Source organism: Barbatula barbatula (genome assembly GCF_947034865.1).
Source record: "Barbatula barbatula genome assembly, chromosome: 17".
In the NCBI taxonomy this organism is placed as follows: Eukaryota; Metazoa; Chordata; class Actinopteri; order Cypriniformes; family Nemacheilidae; genus Barbatula; species Barbatula barbatula.
In genome coordinates this window covers 21,555,372-21,581,201 of record NC_136780.1, presented here as the reverse complement: position 1 = coordinate 21,581,201, position 25,830 = coordinate 21,555,372, and the positions used below count along the sequence as shown (strand labels likewise).

The 25,830-nt window shown below is 39.5% G+C and overlaps 1 protein-coding gene across 1 annotated transcript in view; it reads right to left on the bottom strand.

Annotated features, from left to right (window-relative positions):
• Nucleotides 1-20,458: 20,458 nt before the first annotated feature.
• LOC306907050 (putative nuclease HARBI1) overlaps nucleotides 20,459-25,830 on the bottom strand; it is a gene marked incomplete at both ends in the record, with an annotated part of 142,039 nt that continues 136,667 nt past the window's right edge. Inside the window, 2 exons of the mRNA XM_079478876.1 lie at nucleotides 20,459-20,542; nucleotides 20,615-20,784. Coding sequence (XP_079335002.1) covers nucleotides 20,459-20,542; nucleotides 20,615-20,784 — 254 coding nt within the window. The remainder of the gene's footprint in view (nucleotides 20,543-20,614; nucleotides 20,785-25,830) is intronic.

Below are 25,830 nucleotides of genomic sequence, written 5' to 3'. Positions count from 1 at the left end.
AGAGCCGATGTTATGTAAGCTTATTACATGGCTACCAAATAAATCATTACTTTGACACAAAATAATGATTTAAAAATAAATTTATTGATTTAAAAACTATTCTATTGCTTCAGCTAAACAGAACTGCGTCCATAGCAAGGCTATTATTTTTCTTGGCAACGGTCAGTTATCTTTGCAGCGGTCTAACAGGCCGCATTCTACATTGGAATTCAACCAAAGCAAGCCATGTTATATTACTTAAAATTTAAAATCATGTAATAGGCTACGTGTTTTGTATACAGTCCCATCTAGACTTCTTTGTCCAGGGATGGAACAACCACAGCATCCGAACTGCCAGGAATATGTCTCCCCTGCAAATACCTCTGCTGCACATCCACTCACTCCACAGGGTAACTGCTGTGTGGCGACTGGGCCTATTCTTGCAAGAATAAATACATCTCTTTTTATAAATTTGAATTTTAAAATGTTTTTTTTGCCTCAACACAACACTAGCTGTGGTTACGCTGTTACCAAGATTAGAGATATTTCAATGTCAACAATAATGTTTTCCCTGTTGAAAAAATATTACATTAGAGAATGTTCCTGTAGTTGAATGATTCTTAAGTTGTCACTGGAATGCATTGTTGCAACTCATAAGCTTGCATTTACACTCTGATTCTTGGCTTTTATTTGTACTGTTTAATTTTTTAAATAGCCATTTTGCTCATCAACAGGTCAGTGAAGAATATGGGACTGACTGGAGTGGACCAAGTGCAGCAGGGGTGGACACTCATCTTGAGATTCCAGAGATTGAGCTTCCAAGGCAGCTTACTAAAGCAGACTTTGCCCTTCTACCTCAACCAAGCGCAGAGCAACGTGACACTGGTGTTCGAATTTATTGTGAAACTGTGGATGTATTGTCAAGATTATTGTAAGGAGAACCAGGGCATGTTCAAGATACAGCACAACTACAACTACAGTAATTCAACCCCCCTAACAGACCGGAAGTAACTTACAAATGACCCTTCTCCTCGTAGTCCTTTCCTGACAAAATGCATATAAGGACACAGACCATTATTAAAATGGAAGTCCTTAATTGAGATTCATTTACTGTAACATGCCTGTATATTGCTTTACTACACGACTTGTATTATACCAAAAAAAGATAAAGTGTCAAGATAAGATTATAAAGAATTTATTCATTTTCTATGGGGCACCACAACAACAATTACAGGAAGAACAGAAAAGTAATTTAAAGATATAACAAACAAAATAAAACCATGTAATTATAGGTCATATAATAAAAAACTAGGAGAAAATAAACTACAATATTGAGAATAAAGGGACTTTGTGTCTTAGTGAGTGAAAAAGTCTTGAGTCCAGGGGTGTCTATTGATCCAGTTTTTGCAGAATGAGCCATAGCTTTGGCTGTGACACAAAGTGGTCCTCCATGTCCAGGTGAAACATCTCTATCTGCAAGAAGGATGACAAGTCAGTGGGTGGGTTGTATATTGTATTAAGATAAGTTACTGAAACATGGCCTTAACGGTTCAACAGTCCCCTCTAGTTCCTTCAGGTGAGTGGCACAACACTGAACTGCTGTGATGGTTACAAGATAATATTGTAACAACCGCACGAAATACAAAGGATGCAGATCTGGGACCCGTTTCAATAAGGAGGTTCAAGCAACCCTGAGTTAAAATATGAACTCTGAGTTGATTTACTCAGATAATCTCTACTCTGAGTTTTCTGTTTCAGAACAGCTGGTTTCAATGAGTTCAATCCACTCTGAGTAAGTTTACTCGAGGTTACGCGTGTTCATCGCGGCTTTAAAAAGACATCATCAATTGAGCGAAGATAACACGATTCACCATGGCAACGGCACGTGACAAAAAGCGCTCCGTTTATTTCTCACCAGTCGAATTGTAGGCACTATATATCTATCTATATATATATATATATATATATATATATATATATATATATATATATATATATATATATATATATACACACATATAAACATATATACCTACGACTTTTGTCATGTAGGTGCAGTCCTTCTGCAATAAACAGAACATGGCAGCAGCTGGAAATGAAATATAAAAACATCATTCAGTCCGGTGAGTTTAAATGTTCTTGCTAGTAGGATGCCTGACTGGGAAATGTTTGATATATTTAATAAACTGCCTTGAAAGTTATGAGGATATGAGAACCGAGCACTGTGGCTATAGAAGACAAAAAACTGGCCATGCTCGCCCCTGCTCCAGCTATGTGTAACGGAGGCCAGCTAGAGTCACTCCCCGACCAACATAGATGCTCTGGCGACGGACGTTATAGGGACTGCGATCGTTAGGCTCGTTGTTAGAGCGCCTGTCTCTCATTCTGACCGACGGCAGTTCGAAGCCCGCTCGGGGCGAGTTGGACCTTTTAAATTAGCACCCAATCACATTGGGAAACCCTAAAGGGTATTTGAATTATTAGAGTTTGCAGCGAGACCACATTTATTTGATCAGCTTATTCAGAAAGACGTACACCATTCACCTGCAATCTTATGAAACTCCTCTTTGATGACTCTCACAGGAAACTTAACACAAATGTATATAAAGTGCTTGAGAGCGATGCACACTTATCTAACTGCTCTACATACAGTTGCCTTGCTAACGTGTTCTGCATCCCCGGTGTTATAAAGAAAGCTTTCATTAGTAAAGAAACGTAAAGCCATACAGAGAATCTGCTCAGATGTAAGAGCGCGACCCCGACGAGTGAGGTTTGTGATGTAAGGATGAAGCAGATTGTGGATATATTTAATGGACTGTAAAGAAAAACGGTATCGCTCAAATAAAGAATCCTCCGCATATGATAAAACATCCAAACGGGGCTTCATCATATACTCTCCCGACGTAAATGTAACTCTCTCTGAATGAATGCAGCTTCCTCGTCTACGGGTACTGAATAAACGGACATTTAATGTCTGTGTTACGAACTTGTGCGCGATTAAGGAAAACGAATGAAAAAACAAACTGCGAAGGCAATTTGAACACCACTCGCGCTTCTAAAAGGGGCGGAGATTGTAACAAACCTCAGGTTAGTGTAATAAAACCTGCTCCCGACCAGGTTAGGTTCACAGAGTAGGTTACTATGGTTACTCACTCTAAGTATAAGATACCTTGATTTCTGAAACGAGCTTGACTTACCCCGCGGTCACGGGTTTGATATACCTCGCGTTCTGAAACTGAAAACCCAGAGTATCCCGTTTTCCGGGGTTAACTTACACTGAGTTTGCACTTACCCTACTTTCTGAAACGGGTCCCAGCACACTTGGACGGCAGTTAACACACACAATTATATATGTATATATATATATATATATATGACATCAAAGTACCACGAGAGCGATTAGAGAGTAGACGCTGACACGATCCTTATGCTTTTGAATCGCTCTCGAGGTGCTTCGATGTCATAAACCGATCGGTCTTGCAGTGTGCAGTGCCGGTTCAAGTCGAACAAGCCTAATTTCTATTCCCTCACAATCTGTATGATATATATATACGCTATATAGCAACAAGCACATCTACTGGCAATGTGAAAGGAGTGTATCTACTACTGTCTGAGAGGTTAACCGCAGTTTAAAAACAAAACAGCGTGTCCCAATATAATAATACCCTACTAAAGCATGTTAGCAATATCAGCTAACATAACTAGTAGCTAATGTTAGCTTCTTACCTGCTGCTTTCTCGTCGTCAGACCGATAGCACTCGTTTCACTGGTGACTCTGTGTTTGAGGCCACACATGTCCACAGCATCCATAAAACGCTGTCATTAAATTGAAGCTATCACACAGTCCTCGCTCCAGCCACTCACTCGCTCTGTTTGGTTACATTACACTGTGCTCCTTAGCACTGGGAGCTCCCTCTAGCGTCCATAAAGTGCCTCTGCACAAAAGCCATTTCAAACCCAGCCTCCAGTATTCGGGCCACGCCTCCTAATTTGCATACACTCCTCAATCCTCAAATGCCCAATCCTAAATCCTCAAACCTAAATGCCTAAATGATTAAATGGCCAATCCTCAATCCTCAAATTCCCAATCCTAAATCCCCAAATCCTCTGTCCTAAATGGCTAAATGATTAAATGCCCAATCCTAAATACAAAATACCCAATCCTAAATACAAAATGCCCAATCCTAAATACAAAATGCCCAATCCTAAATACCAAATTCATTTAAATTTAGACTTTGTTTTGGTTTAAGACTTTTAGTTTTAGATTAAGACTTTTAGTTTTAGATTTTCAGTTTACAATCTGACCCAATAATCCCTCCATAGTCATCTACTGCACTGTAACTTCAATAACTGCATTAACTAACCAACTGCACTGTAACTCTAACTGCATCTACTCATCAACTGCACTGTAATTCTATTAACTGCATCTACTCATCAACTGCACTGTAACTCTATTAACTGCATCTACTCATCAATTGCACTGTATCTTCAGTAACTGCATTAACTAATCTACTGCTCTGTAACCTTATTAACTGCATTAACTCATCTTCTGGACTGCAACCTATTAACTGCACTAACTCATATACTGCACCGTAACTTTAATAACTGCATCAACTTCAACAACTGCATTAACTCACCTATTGCACTGCAACTTTAATAGCCAATGTCAATAATTTATGCATACCTAAGTCACTTGCACTATTTTAGTCTGAATTATTGTCTGTTCATATCCACCTGTACATTAATGTTCATAGTATATAGTCATCTGTATATATTGTTCATAGTATATACCTACTGTCATATTTTCATAGAACACACCTACTGCAAAATATTTTTATAGTCCATGCCCACTGTATTATATTCTCACTATTGTATTCTGTATTTATTCTAACTGTATATCCTGCACTTGCTAACTGCACTTCTGGTTAGACCTAAACTACATTTCGTTACACTGTACTTGTATATGTGTAATGACAATAAAGTTGAATCTAATCTAATCTAATGACATATTGATAGCCATAGTTATTTCCTGAATAAAGCAGACTTTTGGCCTGAAACGGTTGAATGGTCTGCTGACTGACAGACTTGCTCATAACGGTCCCTTGCCCAATGTTAACTGCACTGAAATCGTTGAAAAATCCCCACAACACTAACACACAGACTAACACCCAGTCTTGTCACAATTCATATTTTTTATATCTAAAAAAATTGTTTCTTGCATTTAAAGTCTTTCGAAACAAACATTATTATCACATAGTAAATACTACATAGATTATTAATGCTAGAATTATTCTGTTGGATGTACACCACTGTTCAAAAGTCATTTCTGTTCACCAAGCCTGGATTGATTTGATCCAAAATACAGTAAGAGAAGCCTGTTCCTTTATGTAAGCCTGATTTTAATAAATTGGATATAGTTATTTACATTTACTCATTTGGCAGACGCTTTTATCCAAAGCGACTTACAAGTAGTTTTTTTTTTACAGTGACACATTACTGCAGAGCAATCAGGGGAGACTAACCCCCACCAAAAAAAAGTCTTATGGTGGGCATCCACGGAAGACTTGATTTAATTTGAGCACTGAGCTAAACATTCAGTTGACTGAAACTCAATGATTTTTTTAACTGGATTATTTGTGTCCCCTTCAAAAATTGCTCTTGAGAAATGTTATGTTTAATGTCCCCCCCTACTGTTAAATGAGATTTACGGCCATGGTTTAAATGTGTTGTTTCACGTGGAGCAAGAACGTAACGTTAGCCAAAAGAAACTCAAACTCAATCTTTCTTTTTCGGACTGAAACTGATTTCCAGAAATGCAATTAGAATAGGATTTTAAACCACATATTAATGTAGCTTGAAACCGATTATGCACAAAAATCTGATTTAAACTGACAGACTATACGTAGTCTAGTCATCGTGGCACATGTGCTATAGCTCTATAGAGTCACATGCTGCCACAGATGAGAGATGTCCAATTAGAATAAGAATGAATATACTTGAACAACAATCAAACAAGGAGATGCTCAATTTCACACCATCAAAATTACTTGAATTAATAATAAATAAATCAATAAAAATATTTATTAATAAAACATAATTTCATTTTCGTTTTATAAATAAATTATTTGATAAATATATATTTTTAATAAAAATGTTTAACTGTTGCCTGTTGTTTTTTGTCATTCAGAACGGGGAGTGTTTGCAAATACCCTTATTTTAAAAGGTTCCTTCATTCTTGAATACAGAGGAACTTTAATTGAGAAAGGGGATTTTGATGACATATTAAATGAATATGCATACTTTTTTCACCACCTAGGCCATAACTACTGGTAAGTAGCCTGAATTTTACTGTATGTTAACAATTCTGCATCATGATGCATTATTTAAAAACATATTTCTTTGCTCTGAAAACAATTTAACATTCGGTTGTCAATGTTTTTTCCCTATAGCATTGATGCCTCTTATGATAATGGCTCACTCAGTCGACTTGTTAACGATGATGAGAGGCCAAATGAAAAATGAGGAAAATTCTAGATGTTGATGGAAAGCCACATCTATGTTTGTTTGCAATCAAGGACATCGATGCAGGTGAAGAAATATCGTACGATTATGGAGGACATAACTTGCCATGGCGTTCTCGCCATTATTGGGGTTACGATGTTCTATGTATTATAAGTTTATGTTTACTGTTGTTTTACTGTTAAATATAATGATGAGTATGTCCATGCTGTGCTGGGTTTTTGTCTTGAAAACTAGTTGGCAGAAGTGTGTAACACGACCTCTGAGGAATGCAGAAGCAGGGTCTCAGATAACAAGTGTGTGAGTGTGTTTGTGCGTCAATCGCATCTTTCGGCAGGACCGGCTATTTTCAAAATGTTTTGACCAATGGTTGGGGGAGAATGGAGTCAGATTAACATGTCCCGAGGTGATTGGTTCCGGAGGATTGAACGCCCGTCCAATGAAGGGGAGGAGCCGAAGAGAGAATCGACGTCACATATTTTATAAATACTTGTAACCCAGAAGTGTGTATTCAGTTGTTCGTCTCATATATATGTTGAGAAACAACCACAGCTGGAAGAAGTTTTTACATCTGATAATAAATTCTACTTAAACTTAAACTTATTGGGGAAAACGATCTCTTTGACTTTCTTTAAATTTTTTAACACGCAGGACTCAAGCGAAAAAGTCCGTTAAGACCCAGTGTGTTGCCAGTGTAATATACCTAAAATTTGAACTGAAAGAGAGCAGCGCGGCAGCACGTTGTTGCCCTGTGTGTTTACACTTTGCCAAGTGAAGATTTCATTTTATTTTCAAGATGTTGTAATACTCACAGCAAACTCCTTGAAAAGGTCCTCTGTCTCTCCAAGGTAGACAACAAGGCAGCGGATAGCTACTTCTCTCCGTACTTCAATTGTATTGTGATATTTAATAAAAATGAAAATAGAATAAAGAGAAAGTGCCAACAGTAAATAAATATACTTTAATCTGAACAGGTGAATGACAACAACTTGACATTTTAAACACAAATCTAAATTATTCTAGTGTGATGGTCTAAATAATTTACAATACCTCGAGAAGCATGTACCTGATCTTTCTGATTCTTTCTGCTTTAGCTCCTCCCTTTGATGAGGCCAGGTCCATCAGTTTTGGGGTACACTTGTCAAGTTTGGCCATAAAGGTGGCTTCAAGATTTACAGTGGTTATTCTTTTAAATTATCATCATCTTGACCATCATCAGGCAGCTCCCTATCTTGAATTTCCACATCACTGTGTTGATCTGTGATGGCTGAACTTACAAACCTTTTTATTATGTCTTCCTTGAAGTCCGTCAATGAGTGAGGAGTATGTTTTCGGCTTCTGTGGGAAGCAAATGTACCATAAATATTAGTGCTGAAATTGCAGTTCTGAAATACACAGATGACAGTCTCATGTTTTTTCAAATGCCGACCCAGGTGTTCAAATAATTCTCTTTCTGTGGAGATTGTCTTGGCATTGCAACAAGGACAAGTAGAAGAGATACTTTCTGCAGCTCTGAATCTTTCCTGAGCGATGTCTTGATAAATGTGATCTAAGGCTACCCCATGTTCTGAAAGAACAAAAACAGTCTTGATAAAGGCATGGCAGTGGTTGCCCACCATGACCATGGTATAGCCTGTAATGTTTTAGCAACGCTATTTGTGTTTTGGTTTCAAATTTACAAATTTTACACACCAAACCCATTTTTAGATATGGGCCAACTTAAAAAAATACTGATCATCCTTGAATGTCATAGTACATTTGCAATAACTGTTCATGCAAATCTCAGCAACCAGTAGAAATTCACTAAATGATAATTTAACCGTAGTTTACTGTATGCCTTTAAGTGCAGAAAAATAAAATACAAATTTTAGGTTACATAACAGTGACCAAAATCCAGAATATCTATTTCTGCAGGTTGTACTAACACAAAAACACACTGTATAAAAAAAACTGCCTCTACTATCTTTTTTACAGAGATCAAAAGTCTGTTAATATTGGTCAAACAGCAAACTGCCTACAATAAAACTTGAATGCCATCTGTGTGAATGACGACAGATGTTTAAAAATGTGGCTGTGCATTCAATTATTTTCCTATTTACAGCACAAATGAAATTCCCTCTCTGGCTGATCATATTTTTCAATGAAACCGTTTTTTACATTCTTATCCACTGCTATCCTGGTCAAATTACACTGCTAACATCAACTATATTACCAGGTGTAGCTAAACCTCTAGTTAAATGGAGAGAATTTATTTGTGTCAAGTTGTGTGTGTTTTTTGACCAACCACAGCTCTGCCCAAACTTGAAAAACTGCTTTATCCTTAATGAACGCAAAGGACAACTCAAAAGTGTTCACTTTATGATTATTTATTTCCATAAGGGTTGAACAGAATAGGTTGATAACCTATAAAATACACAAACAAAAACCATGAATTAATTACAAATATATCTCAATTACACTTTCTCAAAATAAGCATAAATAAATGTTACTAAATCCTCAAACCCAACATTCATTTAGTCATTTAGATCAACCTAGGATCTTTACAAGTTAATAATTAACATATCAATATCATAATTAAACTTATTTAATGATTCACCAATACACATGTTTAGAGTAACGTTACTGTCAAGTTTTATGTTCACATAAAGTATTCACTATTTAATTGAAATTGTATGTTACAAACAAACAAAAAATCATATAGAAGAATGAATTCAACACATTCAATCACATTCTGTCCTACCAGTTGCGTCTTTGGATTATCAGGAGCTGTGGTCATCAGCATCTCTTTTCAGGAATGAGTGAGAGCCAAGTAAGTCCTTACCAAACATTTCAATGCCATGCACATGCACTGCTTGTGGGTGCACAGGTTAATATGGTCCCAAGAGCACTTCCTGGTAGTTGGTTTAAACAGCTCGGGTTGCATTGTTGCTGCCCTGTGTGAATTTAGGCTTGAGTGCTCAGTATAGCTTGTAATCATGAATTGACACAACAATTTGTAAATGAAATAAAACTCAGATTACTCACCTTGAAATGTTCTTTGTGTCATTCTGGTCAGCATAAAACATGTCTGAACTTGCTCCTTGCTCGTTAAGTGGGGGAGGGGCTTTGAAATCCTGAACTCAAATGGTGTGGAAAAATTAAGTTCTCAAGCCAATTTCATTGGGTTGCTACAAAGTAAATATTGTTTTAAACTAATCAACACATATATTTATTTTTAAATTACAATCATTTTTAAATTGATGTAATTATCAACATTATTCTGTCATGACAACTCATTAAAATAATGCTGGCAACTTAAAAGGTTTAATCAAATTAACAATTTAGAATTTTTTATTTACAACAATGTATTAAATTATGTAGTGGTAACAGATCCCTTGAATTATTTTTTACAGTGTGGATTTTGCCGATTTGGGGGTTTTAGATGGTATTGTGCATGTTACAGTTATGTTTTTCATTTGTTACAACATAAGAAAATACACCTCTTTTTAAGAAATGTCCTTCATTAGATTAAGATTGCAGAATTGACATTAACTTAATTGGCATTTTGCCCAATTATTTGTCTTTTTTATGTTTATAAAATACCTAACCTTCAAAATAAATAATGTAATAATGTGAGCCACATGAAGGAATAAATGACTTCCCAAAACAAGTACATCTTATTACAAATAATTCAGATTTTACATGATATTATTGTCTGTGCAGGTGGACAATGAAGTCACGTGTCTTGCCATGAGTCACAATAACGAAGATGCACCAGAGGAGAGTGCCATGTTTGAACCTGCTGCCTCCGATTAATTTCTTTCATAATGTTTTTTATAATAGTTAATAATTTTTCATAGTGTTTCTATGCTGTTTTATTTTATTGTTGTAGTTTTTATTCCTACAGTTTACCCATTAAAATGTTCAATATAAAAATGGCTTTTTTTATTTCACTTTGAAAATTATAACAATGTTTATATGTTTAATGCGCACATTATTTTAAGAGAGTAACTCATTGTTCTGTTGAAGCGAGTACATTTTTGTTATTAAAGGATTATTTGTGTAAACATGTTTGTGTATGTTATTAAAGCATGTACATTTAAAAAAATGTCTGGAGGGCATTAATGTTCCAGCAATGTTACCCAAAAGATAAAAGGTTACAAATAATAAAGGTCCAAATAGTTTTCACTAAATATTTTTAAATGTTAACCCGTCATTTCACTTCACATACTTTAAATGTTGCTCTACCTTTTAAAATAACACTCTGGGAACATAAATAGAACGATCTGTTGAAAATATTAAAATTATGTTATAACAATGTTGTCACTAAGCATTTTTTGAAGGTTTTGAAAATAATGTTAGCCTACCTTATAAGATAACGGTCGGCGAATAAAAATAAAACTACCTGTAGAAAATTTTCAAAGAACATTATAGAATGGAATGTTTTAACAATGTTTCAATTAACATCCTTTGAATGTTGCACTCTTTTAAAAGAACGTTTTTGGAACATAAATATAATTACCTGTTGGAAACATTAAAAGAACATTAGCAAAGTATATTATAATAATGTTGTCACTAAACCTTTTTGGAATGTTTTTAGAGAATGTTAACCTACCTTACAAGAGAATGTTCTGGGAACTAAAATAAAACTACCCGCTGAAAATGTTATAAGAATGTTACAGTGTAATGTTCCAAAAATGTTTACACTAAACGTGTTTACGATGTTTTTTGAAAATGTTTTCCTATCATTCAAGTGAACGTTCTGGGAACTAAAATAAAACTACCCGCTGAAAACAGTAAAGCAACATTGCTTGGTAATATTCTCAGAACGTTTTTAGAACAAAAAAATTCTAGCTGGGATGGCTGCATGTGACATCACGTCTCCTACAAAGGTTTGTTTATGGTTTAGTCATTTTTTGCACTGAATGAGGGTCAAACTAAGAAGGATTCTCTAATATTTGTATTCTTGCATGGTAAACTGTACATAACTGAGATTTTGTGTCATTTGTGATGCTAGGTGTCCCTTAACTAGAACTACTGAGCTGCATCATGAATAATCAAAGCAAAACTAATAATCCAAAAGTAGTCAGATTACTTAACCTTATAATTACGTTACTGACTTCAAATTTTGTCACGTAATCTGTTATCAGTAACTGTTTACAATTCATAAGTAATCTACCCAGTAACCAACTGGTAACCAACTAATCTTTACACGCAATTGCAATAGAAAACATCAAACTTTGCACGTCTCTAACCACTTTCCTTTGATCGGCCTACTGTTTAATTATAATTATTATTATTTGTCTTTGCACTTGATTAGATTTGTAATAGAGTTCAATATGTTCGGGGCACTATTATAAATAACTGTTGCTTATATCAGTGTGTTTTATATATTAAGAGAGCTCAAGGTTAGCCCTTCATTTTTGTTTGGGAAGGAAGTGTGACTGCGAGCTATTCGTTTCTCAATGGTTGTGATAGTTCTGGTTCAGCAGCTTCAGTAGGGTTTCTGTGTTTATATGTGGTTTTTTTTCTATTTCTTTTTTGGAGAGATACATGTCAACATTTAATATACAGGAAGACAGTGGATCAATCAGGATAATGCTAGTTTTTTACAAGGATTTTTTTATGTGGTGAGCTTGATACCATAGATTATGCATGACAACAAAACCTTTGAAATTTGGGACATTTAATACCAAAGATCTACACAGCCCAGTTAAAATGAAAAAAGCATATATGTACCTTAAGAAGTTGGGGGCAGAAATAGTTTTCCTGCAGGAAACCCATTTGTCCAACTCTGAGCATAAAAAACTAAAAAGGGAATGGGTGGGTCAAGTGTTTGCATCCTCGTTTAATTCTAAATCAAGGGGAACAGCTATACTGATAAATAAAAATATCCCTTTTACAGTTACAAAATCGGTACTCGACCCTTCGGGAAGATATGTAATGATACAAGGACATATGTATTCTGAACAGTGGACAATGATAAATATATATGCTCCAAATATCGATGATCAGTTGTTTATTCAAAATGTTTTCCTTCAAATCGCTCAATCATCGGGCTCACTCTTGGTAGGTGGGGACTTTAACTTTTGTCTTGACAATGTACTTGATGGATCTTCAACCAGACCATTGCCTCTTTCTAAAGCAGCTCAATCAACCGAGGCTTTTATGAAAGATTTAAATCTAACTGATGTTTGGAGGCATGAACATCCACAAGATAGAGATTATTCTTTTTATTCACACCCTCATGACACACACACTCGTATAGATTATTTTTTGTTATCCACCCAACTTTTATACTGTGTGATGGATGTTGAATTACTTCCTCGTCTATTGAGCGACAACTCTCCCCTTATAATGTCATTGTCCATCCCAGAAAAAACAGGACGAATTTATAGGTGGAGGCTAAATCCAATTCTTCTTTAGACAATTGGAATTCCAAAAATTTATTAGAGAACAAATCAATATTTTTACATCTACGAATAAACCTTCTTGTGAAGGACTTTTATTGTGATTTTTATTATGGTTTAAACGGGCTTTTACATTTAAAATGCTTTATGATTTTATTATTGATCATTAACTGTGCATTATATGTTAAAAATATAACAAGTGTGTGAGTTAACCAAAGGACTTATTTGGAGTGAACTTTCTGTACCATGTCTGTGTGTGTGTAAAGATCAGATTACGCAGAGCTCATCGATATTTGGTCTCCACAAATAGTCGGGACAAGCAGCGTGAACTGAGGAACAAAGGAGAGGCAGCGGATTGGACGTGTTCCCAGGATTTCACATCCGCAAAAGGACATTAGCTTCTCGAGCTAAAAACGGACACCAAAAAGGATTATAAATACGATGAAATATTGTGCTTCGGTGTGAGTCCTTTGTGAGATATCAGTTATCTTGTAAGACTGAGTCTGAGGCAACTCACCCAGCAGCTGTTGTATTTTTGAATCTTCTGATCAATAAACTTCAAGATTTTACTTTGACTGGCCTCTCTCCAATTCTGAATACGCAGAACATTGAAGAATTGTTCAACACTTGTTCCAATAACTTTATATTATGGGACACATTAAAGACTTATCTTAGGGGCCAGTGTATTGCATATACAAAGGGGGTAATAAAATAAAAAAAGCCAAATTGAATGAGCTAGAATCTGAAATATTAGCACTTGAAAAAATATACCATAAGGATAAGAATAAGGATATTCATAGGGAATTACTTCATAAAAAAATGGAGTACAATAAAATGGATACCTAGCAGAGAGGGCTATTATTAGTTCTAACCAGCGTTACTATGAGTTGGGCGAGAAAGCACATAAAGTTTTGGCCTGGCAACTGAAACGTGATGAACAGAAACAAACGATAAATGCTTTAAATACAGGTAACGCAGAAACATATAATCCTGTAGAGATTAATGATGCATTTAGGCATTATTACACTGAGTTATATACTTCTGAGGCAATTACAGATAATACAGAAATGGATTCTTTCTTATCCTCAATCCAGTTACCATGTCTTTCAGAGGAGGGAGGCTTGATTTGGATTAACCTTTTTCTACCTCTGAGCTGACCGAAGCCATTCTTTTAATGCCTAACAATAAATCTCCAGGTGAAGACGGCTTCCCATCCGAATTTTATAAAATATTTAAAGATTTGCTTGTGCCATATTTGATGGAAGTACTTCACCAGGCTAGGAAGGACAAGTGTTTCCCAGACTCTTTCTCCAATGCAATAATTTCGGTAATATACGAAGAAGGTTAAGATCGACTGAAATGTGCTTCCTATAGGCCAATTTCTCTCCTTAATGTGGATTTTAAATTAGTTACTAAAATGATAGCCAAGAGGTTAGAAACTTGTCTTCCTCTGCTGATTAACCCAGACCAAACTGGTTTTATAATGGAGAGACTTTCAGCAAATAACCTGAGGAGACTATTCAATGTCATTCACACTGCTAAAGTAAAACGCATACCGGGAGTAGCTGTTTCTCTGGATGCCGAAAAGGCTTTTGATCGGGTAGAGTGGCCATATCTTTTTGAAGTGTTGAAAAAATTTGGATTTTGAGCTGCATATATTGACCAAATTTATTCACTTTATAAATCTCCCAAAGCAAAAATAGTAACTAATGGAATTACTTCTGCTACATTTCCCTTTTACAGAGGATGTAGATAAGGATGCCCTTTAAGCCCATCTCTCTTTGCATTGGCTATCGAACCTCTAGCTGAGGCCATTAGATGTAACTCGGATATAAAGGGCTTTGGAATCGGCCCTGAAATACATAAAATATCACTATTTGCAGATGATGTTCTTTTATTTCTTACTGACCCCATAGACTCGTTGTCGAATCTACAGAATGTGTTACAATTATATACCACTTTCTCTGGATACAAAGTTAATATTGACAAGAGTGTCATTTTGCCATTATCAGGGTTCGACTATACTGAACTGGACGGCTCTTCCTTTAAGTGCTCTCCTACTGGATTTAAATACTTGGGTATTCAGGTAGACGGTGACTTAAAGAATCTCTATAAACTTAATTTAGCTAGCCTCTTAGAGAAGGTGGGTAGAGACTTAACCAAGTGGATGGATTTACCACTCACATTACTCTGTAGAATAAATGCTGTTAAAATGAATATTTTGCCCAAATTTTTATATATGTTTCAATCTCTCCCAATACCAATCCCTAATTCATTTTTCACCTCTCTAAATAAGTTAATAAGATCATTTATTTGGCATCGTAAAACACCTAGGGTCAGCCTTGATAAACTATCTTGGGATTATAAACAAGGAGGACTGAGACTCCCCAACTTTAAGATGTATTATTGGGCAGCCCAATCCAGGGGCCTGTACCATGAATGTAGCTGAACAAACTCAGGGTAGTTGGATTAGTTTGGGGTTGACAAAATCAAACCAACGTGATCAAGCTTTGTTGGTACCATGAAGCAGCTCATGGAGTTTCTTTGTCAACTCAAGCTTTGATCCTGAAGCTAAGATTAGTTTGCGCGCGCGTGCACATGAACGAGTGACGTCAGCATGGCTAAACCAATCGCATTATAAATGGATAAAGCGATTTCCACAATATGAACACAAACATGAATTTCAGCCATGGACTGATATGTTTCTGCTGTCTACGCAAGAGAGAAGTGTTTCAGAAACACTGCTGATTGCGTTAATGCGCAAGTTAAAAGACTATATAGTACACATATTTACTGTAGTGCTGTAGGGCAAACAGGATCCGCGGGGTCCTCGGTGGAACTACAAGGGGTCCGTGTCCTTGCGGGCAACTTTTGTATGTAAGGCATGGGTACAGAAATATTACAACAAATGTTCATTGAAGCTCCCGCATATTGGAATTTTAACCTGCGTGCGGACAAAAAACATCCATTCAGGCAGCAGAAGCAGTTAACCTTACATCTGCTTCATCATTCCCTTCCGAGTACACATGAGAGGAGTCGCGTGCAAATAAAGTTCATTCTCATATATTTTTGAACTTCTGTACAAATTTGTTAAAGCTGCAAACGGCTAATTTGACAGGCAAATGACACGCACCGCTTCTGCATTGTAAACTCTGACATCTTACGTGTTTAAAATCAATAAATGCACCGTGTACTGATGGTTCATGTCAAACAAGTTGCCCAAAAAATAACGCGGACTGGTTGCATGTTGGTCTCCTTTTAGTCTGATATGATAAAAACTAGTTTTTTTTTGCAGAAAGAAGACGGAGCTCAGAATTATAAAATAGGGGTGTGTTCTGCAACACAGAGAAGCGGAAGAAAATATAAGAATTACACTTAATAAAACGGCCTGCTTTTACAACAGAATGCATAAGCCTCTACCTTTTATAGACTAGTCTTTGCGCCATTAACCAGGGTCAGTCATTTCATTGAAGCCTTAATAAAAACTACTGTTCAGGACAAAGAAAAATGTCCTAATACAGTGAAACTGAAAGTGTTTCTAGATGTTCTGCACCACAGACAAGAATGTAAAAACTGCAATGCAAATACATGTGATACAATAAAAGTGGAATATAAGTAAGTAAATTGAATTTCATGTGAGTGTAAGGGAAAGCAAGTAAAATCAGATTTTACCTATATAGTTAACAATATTTGATTTTATATTTGTAATATATATATTTATATTTGTATTTTCATTTGATTAAACCGTATAAAAAATAACTAGCCATTCTAACACGCACTGTGAGTCAGTTACGTCACCTATATGTTTCTTTGCTCACAGCTGATTGGTCAAACTTCAGTCTGAGATCCTGAATCCAGAACATAATCTGCCCCGGAGCAGGTTAGCCGTGCAGCGTAAGATACCATGGTGACGAAAACCGAAGAAAGCCGAGCGACTCTCATGGTACCTAAAACCCAAGGTTGTCACAAACTAAACTGAAACATAGCTCGCTAGCCACCTAAACCAGCTTCATGGTACAGGCCTCAGGTACCTAGCTCAGATGTTAGCTATTTCCCCCTCTCCCTCTTGGCTGAATATGGAGAAATCAGAGCTAAAGGAAGAATGTACTGTCAATATTTTGACAAACTAATTAAAACAAGAACGAATAATCCCATAATTAGACACTCAGTTCAGACTTGGTATAAACTGTGGTCTCTCCTGGGGCAGGAGAATTTTCTTTCCCCTAAAACACCTTTATGGGGTAACAGATTGCTACCAATGTGTCATCAAAACAAAAATTTTAATATATGGGCAGATAAAGGAATTACACTATTAGAGCACTGTTTTGATGGTGACGTTGTAATGTCGTTTGAACAGTTAAAGAATAGATATAATTTGAGTAATAAAGAATTCTTTAGTTATCTACAAATACGAGTTTGTTTAATGGTTAAAGCAAAAACTTATCCTAAAATACCGGGTTTAATGTTTATTGAGGAACTTTGTTACTCTAATAAACCACTATATAAAACAATGTCTAGAATATATGAAGCTCTGATCTCAAATCAGCCTTTAGATGATCCAGATAAATCCAGAAAGAGATGGGAGCAGGATTTGGGGGTAAGAATAGATGCAGACCTGTGGGGTCAATTATGCAAAGATGGGGTCACATCAACCTTGAATTCCAGGTATAGATTAATTCAGTATAATTTTTTACACCGGCTTTACTACACTCCAACTAGATTACATACATTTAATAACAGTATTTCACCCTTATGCTCCAGATGTGGTACAGAAGAAGGGACATTTTTGCATTCTACCTGGCTGTGTCCTAAAGTTAGGGTGTTCTGGGTACAAGTATGTGATAGTATATCACAGATTCATGGAACTGACTTTCCAATGGATCCAGAGGTATGTTTATTAGGCAATTTTACCAACTCTAACCTCCGAAATAGACATGCTATTAAGCTTACTGAAATGTTGTTAATAATAGCCAAGAAATGTATTGCTCTGAAATGGAAAGCACACACTGAGGTGCCTATTGGAATGTGGTTGTCGGAGATTTGCAACTGTGTACCCTTAGAGAAGATCACATATTCAATGAGAAGCAGGGGTGAATTATTCTATAAAATCTGGAAACCCTTTTTGAATTATATAAATATTGTACCACATAACTTGATTTGATACTCAATCCTCTAAAAGGCTTATATTGTATCTCCATTTGTAATATATATATTGTGGCGAGCGGGCCAGTGGCCAATCAGCGTCGCCATGGCAACGGTGCAATCAAGCCGCCACACCTGCGGATCGTCAACACCTGGTCCCAATCAAGCTCACTCTTTATAACCAGAGGAAGAAGAGGAAAGGGTGAGCTTGTTCCTCCATTAATGTGTGGTTTTGGCCATGTTTCAGAGACCAGCGGCTGATGAGCCCCAGGCACACTTCACGGAACACGCAACACTTGACAACTTTCACCTACGAGGCACGAGCACCCCACAACCCGGACGTACGCCGAGGAGCTAATTCCCCACGACTCCTCTCACCTACAATTACTCACTGTGCCTCAATAAATCACCCTTCGAGGCTCAAAGTCGGAAGTTCTGTGTCCGTCTTGTTTTATGCTTGCCACAGTGGTGGAGAACGTGGACTTATTGACGAGACACAGACACCCTTACAGCCTGTCTTGTTCACAGGAAAGCCTCTCTCTCTCTCTCTCTCTCTCTCTCTCTCTCATCCCCTGCATCGCAGCGAGTTAGGATGGAGGGAATTCTTCATCGCCTGACCGAGATCACCTCACAACAGCATCTATTTGCGGAACAGCTCAACCGGCAGCAGGAGCGGTTGGAACACCAGCTTCAGACGATGCGAGACACAGCAGCCCAGGTGCCCCTCCCAGCACGGCGCCACGGCTCACCAACACCTCACAAAGCTGACAGACTTGGACGACATTGACGCGAACCTCCACACTTTCGAGGTTATCGCTCGCCGAGAGGCCTGGGACAAAGGGGACTGGGCCAGGCTACTGGCTCCCTTCTTAACTCTGACTCCGAGATCTTGACGGACCAAGGCACCCCGTTCATGGCCCGGCTGATAACCGACCTCTGCCACCTCCTTAAGGTGAAACAGCTCCGCACATCCGTGTATCACCCCCAGACCGATGGATTGGTAGAGAGGTTCAACCAGACCCTGAAGAGGATGTTGCGGCGGGTCGTGGCAGAGGATGGGCGCGACTGGGACCTTATGCTCCCCTATGTCCTGTTTGGCGGGAGAGAGGTGCCCCAGGCGTCCACAGGGTTCACCCCGTTTGAACTCCTCTTCGTCAGCCCCGTGGTCTACTGGATGTGGCCCGGGACGCCTGGGAGCAACAACCTGCCCCACACCGGAGTGTGATTGAGCATGTCCAGCAGATGAGGGAACGCATCGAGCGAGTGATGCCGCTCGTGAAAGAACACCTGCTGGAGGCCCAGCGCGCCCAGAAGCGGTTGTATGACCGGCCTACCCAACCTCGAGAACTCCAGCCAGGGGACCGGGTTTTAGTGCTGACCCCCACCGCTACGTCAAAGTTCCTCGCTTCCTGGAAGGGTCCATACACCGTCCTGGAAAAAGTGGGGCCAGTTAACTACCGGCTTCGTCAGCCGGGCAGACGGAAGGTGGAGCAGTTATACCACGTAAATCTGCTAAAGAAGTGGGTAGACCCGCCACAACAGATGGCCGCGTTCGCGGCGACTGAACCTCCTGTCGTTCACATGGGGGAACAGCTCTCTCCCGACCAGAAGGTGAACCTAGAGGCCTTGGTCCGTCAATTCTCTGATGTCTTCCAGGAACGGCCCGGGCAGACTCGGATAATTCAGCACGAGGTACGGACGGAACCGGGAGTCATCGTCCAACAGCGGCCCTACCGGATCCCAGAGGCTCGTCGGCTGGCTATTGAGAAGGAAATTACCCGGATGAAAGAGCTGCAGGTGATTGAACCCTCACGTAGCCCCTGGTCCAGCCCTATCGTGATGGTGCCGAAACCAGATGGTTCCTTACGCTTTTGTAATGACTTTCGACGCCTCAATGCAGTGTCCGCCTTTGACAGCTACCCCATGCCCCGATTGGATGAACTCCTAGATCGGTTAGGTAAAGCGCGGTTTATATCAACCCTGGACCTCACCAAGGGCTACTGGCAGGTGCCCCTGTCTCCGGAAGCCAAAGAGAAGACGGCCTTCAGTACGCCCTCGGGCCACTGGCAGTATAGAGTGCTGCCCTTTGGGTTACATGGGGCACCGGCCACCTTCCAGCGCATGATGGATATTCTATTACGGCCCCATTAAACCTATGCTGCTGCCTACCTAGATGACTTAGTGGTCCACTCGGGGTCCTGGGAGGAACATCTCTCGAGGCTTCGGAGGATCTTCCTCGACTTACGGAAGGCAGGGCTGACCGCAAACCCAAGGAAGTGCCACCTGGGTCTAGCCGAAGCCCACTACCTCGGATTCCGTGTTGGACGAGGGATCATTCAACCACAGTCCCAGATGGTAGATGCAGTACAGAATGCTCCCCGACCGACCACCAAGACTCAGGTGCGTGCTTTCCTCGGGCTAGGGGGCTACTACCGGTGTTTCATCCCTGCTTTCTCCTCTTTAGCCAGCCCCCTGACCGACCTGACCAGGAAGGGGCAGCCAGAGAAGGTAGACTGGAATGAAGAGACACAAGCGGCTTTCCAGACCCTGAAGCAAGCCCTCTCCTCCGACCCTATTCTTCATACCTCCTGGGCAGGAGCTTCTCCTTGGTCACAGACCACGCACCCCTGACATGGATGGCAAAAGCCAAGGACTCTAATGCCAGAGTGACCAGGTGGTTCCTCGCGCTCCAGGACTACCACTTCACGGTAACGCATCGGGCGGGAGCCTCCCATGGCAATGCCGATGGTCTCTCCTGGATGTGGTCAGGTTGGGCATCACGGTCAGGGACACAAAACCCCCCGGAGTCCCCAAATCCCGTACCAAGTGGATTGCCGTACCACACCGACGCTTAGGGGGGGGAGTGTGGCGAGCGGGCCAGTGGCCAATCAGCTTCGCCATGGCAACGGTGCAATCTAGCCGCCACACCGGCGGATCGTCAACACCTGGTCCCAATCAAGCTCACCCTTTATAACCAGAGGAAGAAGAGGAAAGGGTGAGCTTGTTCCTCCATTGAATCTGTTGATGTTTAATGTGTGGTTTTGTCCATGTTTCAGAGACCAGCGGCTGATGATCCCCAGGCACACTTCACGGAACACGCAACACTTCACAACTTTCACCTACGAGGCACGAGCACCCCACAACCCGGAAGTACGCCTAGGAGCTAATTCCCCACGACTCCTCTCACCTACAATTACTCACTGTGCCTCAATAAATCACCCTTCGGGGCTCAAAGTTGGAAGTTCTGTGTCCGTCTTGCTTTATGCCTGCCACAATATATATATAAATATATATTTCTTTTACTTTATTTATTAAGTTATAGGTTTTTACTGCTGCTTCAGTTGTGTTCTGTCTGATGTATGTTGTTGTATTTAGAAAAAGTTAAATAAAATTGTCAAAAAAAAGAGACTCGGAGGAGTGAATTGCCGAAGGCCTCAGGGATTCATATGTCCCTCTCTGTCACATGCGGCCTCAACCTGCTTCTTCTTCATGGCCAAGAAGGATGGGGTTTAAGACCCTGTATAGATTATTGAGCAGTCAACAAGATAACAGCAAAGTTTCCCCTCATCCCGGCAGCAGTCGAACAGCTGAGATGTGTGTGCATATTTACCAAGGTTGACTTCTGCAGCACCCAAAATCTGGTGTGGATAAGAAAAGGTGACGAGTGGAAATTAGCTTTTTTGACTCTTACCGGTCATTATGCATACATTATAATGCCTTATGGACTGGTTTATGTTCCTTTGCTTAAGATTTAATGCACGAGGTAGAGGCTTTTTGCACTCAACTGCACTTGTGTTTATAGATGGTTTATTCTTTGAACCCTCATGATCACCAGCGCCATGTTGCAGAGGTCCTTGAACGTCTTCGATAGCACCACCTCTACCTCAAGGCAGAAAAATCCTCCAAACTCTGTTAAAACATCTCCAAAGATGGCATTTCCATGGACAAGGTGGGAAGGTGGCAGCTGTACCCAACTGGCAAACATCCACTCCATTCAAAGATCTCCAACGCTTCCAGGGCTTCCTCAACTTTTATGGCCACTTCATCAAGATCTACAGCTCCGTCATCCTACCCCTCACATACCTCCTCCCAAACAAACCTAGGTTTTGTCACCATATATGGATTATGGAAAGTTTTCCGAATGAAAATGACCATGAACATGGACGAGCATGAGGATTAAAAACATCTGGGATTTATCAATAATGATTAGGCTACGCATCTATAAGAACTGTGTACATACGTTTGGTAAATACAGATTGTTTGGGTTCTTAGACACATAAAACATATAGAACCTTTTCTACACACTGTAAATGAGGCCCCAGGTCTCCCTTGATACCTTCAAACATCTGAAGAAAAAGTTCTCCTCAGGCACCCTGATCAGTGTCAGACCATCATCATCGGGTTAGACGCCTCCTCTTCGGGGGTAGGAGGGTTGATATCGTAGCTTGTGCTGATACCCTCTCACGTATGTTTACTCCCCAGGGAGATAACTCATTGTCAATCCCATCCAATGAAGCAGTCACCTCCGCCATTGCCCCCAACAACTGACCGCTGGGCTGTCCTTCTAACCTTCGTACCGCTACCAGAACGTGCTAAAATCATCGACTCTATTCATAGCTCACTGTACACTGGCCACCTGGGATTAATGGAACTTTCTTGCTTCTCAAGGAGAGCTTATGGTCTGGGATGGCACCAGAAGTAAGACAGTTTGTTTAAGCCTGTCGAGCATGTGCCATCAAGAGCTCCAGGTATCTGCCCGAAGGAAGCTCCATCCTCTTCAGATTCCTTGCTGGTCATTGTCATGCATATTTGTAATTGGACTAGTTGGCATGACATGGAAAATCTACCGTCTCAAAGGCCTTCCCACAGCAACGGAATCATCTCCTACTCCCTGTATACCAGTGCTATGGTATCCCGAGGACATCGTCTCAGATCGTGGACTCCTGTTAATTTCCCGGGTATGGCGTGAACTCTAAAGTGGAGAATTTGGTCGACTGGGAGGGCTACAGACCAGTGAAACGCTCTCGGGCCCTGAGGGATAACATACTGGATCCCGCTCTTCTCAACACTTTCTACGACAAGCATCCCAGTCGACCCGCACAATTTGACAACGACAGACCACAGACGCCAGGGTCCTCTGCCCTCAGGAGCAGGCTGTGGGCATGGCACTGTGACGGAGACATCAGTCTCTCATATCACACCTCCTCCAGCTCACACACATCAGTTTTAATCCTCTGTCACTCATCTTCTCACCAATCAGCACCCGTATAAAGTCACCAAACACTCAGTCAGCATCTGGTCTCATCTAAGATAACAGACTCTAAACTTGCTATACTCACCTAGTGAGATACCTGGATTTAACATAATTTAAGATGTTTAATCATTGAAGTTCATTGTAGTCATTCTTACCTTGAAATTTAACAGCTGCCTTTATAAAATAAAACCCTCAAATATTTAACCACAACACCATACACACATTTGATCATTTTATTTTATATCTAACATTTTTAAACCGTATTAATAAAGATATGATCTGTTTGTTACTGGTCTCTAGCAGAGGAAGGCGGATGCACAAAAGGAGACCGTGGACCAAACCTGAGGTGAACGCTGTGATGAGACACTTCAAAATGCACATCAGCAAAGCTCACTGGGCAACAATGAGGGAATGTGAGGTCTGCAAAAGGTGCGAGCATCCAGTCCTTCAAAACCGGTCCGTCCAAAATATACGTGATTTTGTATGGAACCGAGGGCTAAATTTGAAATGCGTGGAAAATTAAGTCGAAATTCGTAGTCCAAGGGGCTAATTATCTGTTCAACACATTTCACTTCTACTCTTGTAACTTGTAATTGTTTTGTTAAAAAATTATGTTTTTATTAGTTTCAAAATAGAAATTTTAAGAAAACATGTTTTATTCTTCTGCTGGTAGCTTTGATCATTTTAGCATATATGTTAATGGGGTTACGATGTTCTATGTATTATAAGTTTATGTTTACTGTTGTTTTACTGTCAAATATAATGATATGAGTATGTCCATGCTGTGCTGGGTTTTCTAAATCTTGAAAACTAGTTGGCAGGAGTGTGAAACGAGAGCTTTGAGGAATGCAGAAGAATTGACTTTTCTTCAAATTTTTGAACATGCAGGACTGAAGCGAAAAAGTCCGTCAATGTTTAATCTGAGGGACTATAGACCTCTGTTGATGTTTTTTTAACTTTAACATTTGCGATGTTACGTCATTTTATGAAGTTGGGCTATGTTTTCCATTCCAGTCCCTTAAAGGCAATGTTTTGTACCTGTCACAGTACAATATTTGACAATATGTTGTTGAAGATTCAACACTTGCAACATTATAATAAAATATAGCTGCAAGCAGCAATTATCGGGTTTCGAGAAGTTTAGGTAAATAAACGTCGACCAGTCTCAGGGATGGCAAACTAACATGTCAACAATCGACAATACAACCCCACACCCAGAAAAATGAGTCAGACGGTCAGCATTGGCTCATACAGACCCAGGCATGCTCACACACACATGCACATATAGGACATAGATTACATTTTCTCATATCAAGTCATTCGGACAATTCAGTAGCGAGACTCACGTTATCAGGATAAATTAGTCAAATCCATTTCAGAAATGGCCCTAACACACATCCTCAATGAATGATAGGCCTTTAGACTTAGGTGATCAGTAATGGTCTATGCAGACTACGCATGCTTACAAAGACATTGAATTAATATTTCACCTTTTGGACTTTTATGAAGGCACGCCTCTTCTGATGAGCATGCTTGTTTTGAGTCATAATATGTATAATACTACTTAATTGCAAGTCAGTTGGATTATTTATTAAGGAGTAGCAACCTTTAACGTACATTATTCACGTTAATATAATAAAGGACCCTGTAATGGTCACACAACAAAAAAAACTCAACATGTTTTTGATCATTATTGACCTAGAGAGTCCAGAGAGTACTATAGGAATCAGCTATCAGGAGTACTTCCTCGAATTTAGCATTTTCCAGCATAATTTGTTATTTAAATCTCTCTGTAGCGTCAGGGGAAGGATATTGTCAACAGATGTTCGAAGCCCTGCAAACTCTTGCGGATCATCACTGGTGAAACTTGGGATTAAAGGCTAAATTTACATTTAAAAAAGGCTAAAAAAAGGCTAAAGGGATTACATTTCTCATGGCTGTGTTGTCCTATATTACCAATGTTGTAATCTCTTAGTGGCGGCAATGGAGGGTTACCCATGTTATGTGAGTTTGCCCATGACTCTGACTCCTTATCACCATGGCTGTTTATACCTTGCTTTGGAGGAGGAAGATGAGCCTTTCAGTTCTAAGAAGCAAACACGTTCCTATATCTCCTCCATAACCTCTGTAAAACCAGACTATGTCAGTGTCTCATTCAAAGTCACTGGAGGGTGTGGCCAGTATTCAACGTCACGTAAAGGTTGGTTAACAGACTAAGGTGCTATACTGAAAGTGGCTTAATGCATCATACTTGCACTTAATGTAGGGACAAGTGTTTGTTCTGGAGCAGGGTTTTTGGGAAAGGCTCTGCCAGCGTCTTTTTGTATCTGTTTATCCAATATGGTGTGATGTAACCGCTTGTTATCCTCCTGCATTTACATAAGAACCCCCATTGTGGAGTTAACCATGAAACTACAGGGGTGCTCTTGTAACAGGGGACAGGTTGTGATGTTTAATTCATTCCACTTGTAACTTCTGAGCTCCAGTTGTGTGGACTGTAGGGCTGGAAGAGACGTAATTCCTAGTCCAGACAGGAGGAATCTGTTG